This window comes from Papaver somniferum, chromosome 11, assembly GCF_003573695.1.
Source record: "Papaver somniferum cultivar HN1 chromosome 11, ASM357369v1, whole genome shotgun sequence".
In the NCBI taxonomy this organism is placed as follows: domain Eukaryota; kingdom Viridiplantae; phylum Streptophyta; class Magnoliopsida; order Ranunculales; family Papaveraceae; genus Papaver; species Papaver somniferum.
This window is the reverse complement of record NC_039368.1, coordinates 37,848,510-37,855,955: the sequence shown is the minus strand read 5'-3', so window position 1 is coordinate 37,855,955 and position 7,446 is coordinate 37,848,510. Positions and strand designations below refer to the sequence as shown.

At 36.0% G+C, this 7,446-nt stretch overlaps 1 protein-coding gene across 1 annotated transcript; it reads left to right on the top strand.

Moving 5' to 3' along the window:
* Window positions 1–4,344: 4,344 nt before the first annotated feature.
* On the top strand, window positions 4,345–5,328 carry LOC113324319. The gene is made up of 2 exons (XM_026572637.1): window positions 4,345–4,882; window positions 5,183–5,328. Exons 1-2 carry the CDS (start codon window positions 4,345–4,347, stop codon window positions 5,326–5,328), a joined length of 684 nt encoding a protein of 227 aa, XP_026428422.1.
* The last annotated feature ends 2,118 nt before the right edge of the window (window positions 5,329–7,446 follow it).

The following is a 7,446-nucleotide window of genomic DNA, read 5'->3' as shown; positions in this document are numbered from 1 at the left end:
ACAATTGTTGTTAACACAGGATCTAGAAAACACCTAGAACGGATAGCTTGCATTATGCAAGCCAGTTCCACATTCTGATACAAGTCATAACTAGCCACACCTTCAAAAATTCAACATTTTTTTATCTCAACTCCTTCTTCGCTTCCCTCCCTAAGATCAACCCTTCTCCTTCACTTTGTGACCGAAGCAAGTTTGGAACGGCCATTTCTTGGTTTAGGCCAGAATTGTACAGATTGATCTCTCGAATCTAAAGTACTCCCATGCAGTGCATTTGTTTAGGGTTTAGATTCGTTTCTCATCAACACACCAAAATTTACCAAAAATAGCAGAATCAGTTTTTACCCATAAACACACAGACACCAGAATTTTGCTAACAAAAAAATCACAAATGCAGAAAAACCCCAGAGACCTAGTCCATATTTGAACACCACACTGTGTTAAGCCGCTACAGACTCTAGACTACTACAAGTTAACTTCAGACTGGAATGTAGTTGATCCCTAACGGATCTCACACTGATTAAGGTACAGTTGCGTTCCTTACGCCTCTTGAACCATGATAGATTATGAGCACTAGATTCCTTTAGCTGATCTCACCCACAACTAAGAGTTGTTACGACCCAAAGTCGAAAACTTGATAAACAAATCTGTCTCACATAGAAAAGTCTATTGAATAGATAAATTGGTCTCCCACAGAAATACATACGAGTTTTTGTTCCGTCTTTTGATAAATCAAGGTGAACAGGAACCAATTGATACACCACTTATATTCCCGAAGAATAGCCTAGTAATATCAATCACCTCACAGTAATCTTAACTGTATGGTAGCGGAACAAGATATTGTGGAATCACAAAAAATGAGACGAAGATATTTGTGATTACTTTTTTATCTTACCATTCGGAGATTAAATATCGAGCAAATCTTAGAGAAGATAGTACTCAATATGATATAACAAAGTAAGATCAGAACAAGCAACTACAAAGAAATAGTTGGGTCTGGCTTCAGAATCCAAATGAAGTTTTAAGTCGTTAACCTATAATGGTTTTAGGAAAATCCTAGGTTAAAGGAGAATCGACTCTAGTCGCAAATAGTATCACACATGAGGTGTGGGGATTAGGTTTACCAGTTGTTAGAGTTCTCCCTTATATAGTCTTCAAATCAGGGTTTGCAATCAATGTTACCTTGGTAACAAAGCATTCAATATTCACCGTTAGATGAAAACATGATTAGATTCAAGCTAATATCTTTCAACCATAGATTGTCTTAGCTTGTTACACACAAATGAAATATACCTTCATTTAGATATAGGTGGCCGTACCTAAACGGGTACACTTAATTGGCTCAATAATAGTTAACCGAAGTTAGCCATATGAACACTTTCATATCAACCTTGTTCATTTTAATCACAACTAGTTCAAATGACTCAAATGAAACTAGTTATAGAGTTGTTCAATTGTTTATATTCTCATAGAAGCATACAAGACACAATTGAAGAAAAATCGGTTTTGATTCACTCGAATCAATTCATGAACATTATAGCCACGGTTTGCAAAGATGGCATTCCTTATTATATAAATGTATTTTTTGCATGAGTAATCGATTTTAGAACTTAACCCACTCAAGTATGCAAACGAGTACGCATACCTAAGTTTTCGGACTTGGTCTTGTTCGCCAGTATGCAAACGGGTACGGATACCGTCGATCATGACCGAACTCAGTTGAAATCAGTACGCATAAGGGTATGCATACTATGGTTTCCGGAATTGAACTGTTGAATCAGTACGCATACGGGTATGCATACTAAATTCCCGGACTTGGAATTCACTTGCAACAGTTAGCACACAAGTACGCATACTGTATTATATCCAATCAAAGGTTAATTTTTTAAACTTCTATTTTAATCATTGAAACATTCTTAGAAGACGATAATAGCTGTCTTACACAAACTATTAGCTTCAAAGCAATTTTCAAGTGATCAAATGATCAATACGAAACATTCCGAGTCTACATCAAATGAATGTCTCACACAAATCATGTAAGATGTTACCAGACGATTTTCACATGATCATCTTTTGACTTTCGTCAAGAATAAAAGATGAACTTGGTTAAAGCGAAAGCTTACCAACACATATTTCGAGAAATATAAAAATGTGTATAATGTAAAGTAAATATAGTTGTACGACTTTTGTCTCAATAGGAGATAAAAAAGAAATAAACTTCTGAGTGATAGATGAGTTCAAGTCTCCACATACCTTTTGTTGATGAAGTTCCACAAGCTCCCCTTAGTAGTTTTTCATCTTCAATCGATGAACATCGTGAAGTCTAAAGCTCAACTACACATTATATCCTAATCCGAGACATAGCTATAAGTAGACTAGAAATCAAGACTTATGGTTTTGACAACTAAACTTGACAAAAAAGCTTGAGATAGCAACACTTGCGAGTTCGACCGAGCAGTGCTCTAACAATCCCCAAATGTAGAATTTATATGGGAAGAAAAATTAAAACAAAAAGACAAAGAAAACATTGTTAATAAATACATTTGTATCCTCACCGGTATTAGCAGCCAATGCGACCGATATAATAGCAATATTGATGTACTGCCGATATTTTGCATAGGTCTAGGTTAAAGGCCGATATGAGATACCCGTGTACCCAATATTACCTACATTGCTCGATACATCGTATATAAGACAAAACAAACATAAGGGTAACATACCATCAATTCGATAAGCCTATTAGATCAGAAGTAAATTAATTTCTCATCATGAAAGCAGTAAAACTGTATTAATTCTTTCCTTGGTTTGAAAAGCCCATTAAAAATCATAACTAACTTAGGTACTTACCAGTGATTAACTAGAGAAATACTTCCCAAAATTCTACAAGCCTACCACGTTCAAAAATTAATCTAGGTTCTTATTAGGGTAGCAATTATTAGTATCAATAAATCTTCATTATAATTGCACAATCACACTTCCCACAAGCCAACAAAATATAATTGAATAACACATGTGTTGGATGTTTATAAAAGCGGTAAACCACATATACACATATATAGAGTGATAATACATGTTACCTTTAATTAGAAGGTGAACTCGTGATTATTTATTTTTTTGATGCAAAGGTGAATTCGTGATTTAAAATATATTATATATAGATTGAGAGAGTGTGTATAGTGAGCCAAAAACTATAACATTAACTCGTCAGACCGGGTCTAGTAGTTCTTCCTAACCATTTCCCATACACCTTTACACATCAGTCTGGGAAGGGCCTGGCTTTTGCGGTTTTTTCCAGATAAATTCTAGGACGGCTAATCGTTAACCGTTCTAAGCAAAAAAAAACGGATAATAATCAACCGTTCTTCAAATAACGGTCACCAATCCTCCGTTTTAGTTAAAACAGTTATCCATTAACCGTTCTCGTTATCTTGACCAGTCAAACCCCGTTGAACCGGCTAACCATTAGCCGTTCCCTTTTTAGGTAAAAGTTCCAAGAAGAACGAACACAGTTCATTTATCCTGTTGCTCTTCCCCTTTCTTCCTTCTCTTCTCAACCAAAATAACTAAATAACCAAATAAACATCACCTACACAATTTCAGGATTTGGGTTTATTGAGGAAACTCTTATTGAAAGTTGGGGTTATTTTTGAGGAGGTTAATCATCTCAATAATCAAAGGTAATCCAATAAACTTAAAACCCTATTTTTTTTTAGAAAAATTCAATTGAAATTTTTTTCATTAATTATTCGATGAATAACATAAATTCAATTAGTTTTACAACCATGTGAGGACTTGAATTTGTTTAAGATTGTTAATTTTAGGGACTTTACTTAGTATGTCTAATTCTATAGGTTATTTACAAGTTATATGATTTGGTGTGATTGAAAATGAGATAATTTAGATTGTATCTCTAATTGTATATGTAATTTACACGTTATAGATATTATCATGGTCATAAAACGCTGCACTTTAGTTGGAATTCATTTGAAAATGTCAATTTTACTTGAATTCTTGTGTTAAGTTTGTTAGATGTCAATTTTGACACCATTTTATTGTCACTCCGGTGTTGGTTTTAATTGAAGAATGTCTTTAAGGAGATATATGTCAATCAAATTGGGGGTTCGTCTGGCCGATGATTCAGATAACAAAGATACAAATCAAAATCTTCTCATGCTATATCAATGTATACTGCAACATACTCATATATTGCATCATCCCATTCCAACCCAAGTGACGAAGAGAGAATCAATCAATAGAAATCGTGTCGAAGCGGATGCAAGGTTGATGAAGGATTATTTCAATTATGGTTGCACTTGGGGACCGAAAAAGTTCCATGGCCGTTTAGATATGTATCGATCCCTTTTCTTAAAAATTATGCACAAAATATGTGAGGTTGACCTCGACTTTCGACAAAGAAAAGATGCTGCAAGAATTCCAGGTCATAGTCCACACATGAAAATGTATGCCGTTAAGAAGTGTATTTGTAAAGTTATCCCACCTGATAGCATTGAAGATTATATCTGTATGGCTTCTTCTACTATTTACTATTATATTAAGAAGTTTTGTGATGCAATTATGTTTGGGTTTAATGCGGAATACATGAGACGTTCCACTGTGAATGATATCAAGTGGTCGATGAAGGAAAACGCAGCTAGAGGCTTTCCAGGAATGCTTGGTAGCCTGGACTGTATGCATTGGGGTTGGAGGGTGTGTCCGATGGACGGGGCTGGAACACACACAGGCCACAAAAGTTATTCCACCTGTGTTCTTGAGGCGTTTGCTTCATACGATAGGTGGTTTTGGCATGGGTATCTTGGAGTGGGTGGATCAAGCAATGATCTTAATGTTTTTAAGTCCTCTAATTTGTTTGATGATAATCTCAATGGTATCACACCACCTTGTCATTTTACTATCAATAGGAACCAGTAAACGCATGGGTATTATTTAGTAGATGGAATTTATAAAAGTTACTTTGTGTTAGTCCAAGCTTACGGTGCACCCAGTGGTATTCCAATTCTCGAGTTATTTAACAAATATCAAATGGCTTAGAGGAAAGATGTGAAACGGGCATTACGGACACTGCAAAGTAAATTTAGGATCCTTTACCACAGATGTAACTACTGGGAAAAGAAAGATATAAAATCGATCATGAGAACCTGCTTGATATTGCATAATATCGTTGTAGAGGATGAACATCGTGACCCGGAGTGGAACTATGTGCCAAACCCACCTCATGCACATATAGTCGGATACTTGAGGCAGACAAGCGAGTCATTACAAAACCCAGTTCTTCATGAGAGACTTCGTACGGATCTTGCAGCTCATATATGAGAACGACATGGTCAAGGTCTAAGGAATGGTGAAATTCCTGGAGATGCGATAGACAATGAGCTGGATTCGGGAGAAGACACGGACGAGGTAGATGTTGATCAAGACCATTACGACCCAGGACTAGTTTTTTTGGGCTCCGATTCAGAATGATTTTATTATATGTTTTTTTATTTATGTGAGCGGTGAGACATGGTTATTAAGAAAAACATTACATTTGCATAAAAATATTAGAAACATTACATTTGGAGGTACTAAGAAAAACATTACGTTTGCAGGAAAAAAGAAAATACATTACATAACACAACATAGAAACACACAACAATAAGATAACTTATAAAATAAGCATATTATATTATCTAAATAACTCGGTAGATTATAAGATATGTTCTGGATTGATATGCAAATGCACTCCAAATATATCGTTAACACTTGAGTGACGAAATGTTCCCCTTCCTTCCTCAGTAAACTTAATTCTATCTAAAATTACGTCATTACCTGCTTCGCGTAGACAATTCCTAAAAACCTTGCAATTCATATTAAGGAAAGCTGGGCGACACCAAAGAGCATTCACGGATCTTTGGGTCACACCCCCTCCTGAATGAAACTCGACCGACATATCATTCCAAAAAGTTTCAGCTGGCATATCCAAAAAATCTGGTCGATCTACTACAGTGCAAAAGCTTCTCACAAGTTTAATATCTTCTTCTTCACTAAAATTAACCATTACTTTTTCTACAAACAAAAAAAAAATTAATAAAATGTAAACCAACAAATTTGATAAATCGAACTTTAAAACTTGAGTGGTGAAATTTTTGATTTATATTTGATGGTAGTGAAGTAAAACTCAGCTTCTGATATACATGGTTTGAAATTTGAACATTTGAGAAAAACGGTTAATTGTTAGCCATTCTTCCGGGTAACCGTTAGATTTAAAAGACCGTTTGTTGATGGTGGATTTTAAACAAAGATCAAAACTTTAAAATCATGATACTGCATGTTTCTGACACGGCTTCAGGAATCCATGTGACGATTCGTATTTTACGAAGTATGATGCATATGTCGCTCGAAAGGCCTCTCCGGAGCGTTCGACACCGGACATGTCATCATCGCCTCTATGTAGAATAACGTAATTGGGTGGTCTCCGTAAGATTGAGAGCTTAACGCCTTCAGGATATCGGTGACGCTCACAGTTCCCTGACTACATAGAGGAATTCGCCTCTACACAGAAGAACGATTGGGCAGTTCTCCGTAAGATTGAGAGCAATAACGCCTTCAGGAGGACGGTGACACTCACTGTTCCCTGACTATGTAGAGTGTCTGTGTATAGACTCAGGCGGTCCTCCATACATGAAATGTTAAGAGGGAAAAACGTCTTCGGGACATTGGAAACACTCGCTGATTCACTGACTATACGCAAGAGATTAAATTCTACGTCATATTCACCACTGAATTCCTAGAAGATAATCTATCTTATCTTATTACTCCTATTCCATGGTCAAACTCACGACTGGTTCTATGGAATGGTAATAGATAAATGTATTGCTCTGATTTCATGATCGAATCCACGGCTGATCTCATGAAATGGTAATAGATATTACTCTGATTTCATGGTCGAATCCACGACTGATCTCATGAAATGGTAATATCACCACCTATCTTATTACTCTGATTTCATGGTTAAATCTACGATTCCATGAGATGGTAATAAAATTATCATTTTATTATTCTGAATCCATGGTCAAATCCACAGTTGATTCTATGAATTGATAATAAATAACTACTAACCTTTATTACTTAGTTTCATGAATCATTCTCCATTGAATTTCATAAATTAGTAATAAAAATTCAACGATCGGACATCTGGACCATCACTGAGTAAGCCCCATAAAATGGTGCAAGTGTACTTGACAATGATGCACGACCGAGCACCCGAATGCACGAACGAACATTCAAAAATATGGATAAATGAGGAATCCTATACAAAACAGGAGAAAAACAATAATAATAAAATAATAAGAGGCGCTCATGGGCTGGGACCACCGGTTATCCGGCCGTGCCCTAGCCGTGGCCGGTCCCATGCCTCTCCCATTATTTTCTCTTATTTTGTTATTTTCATGA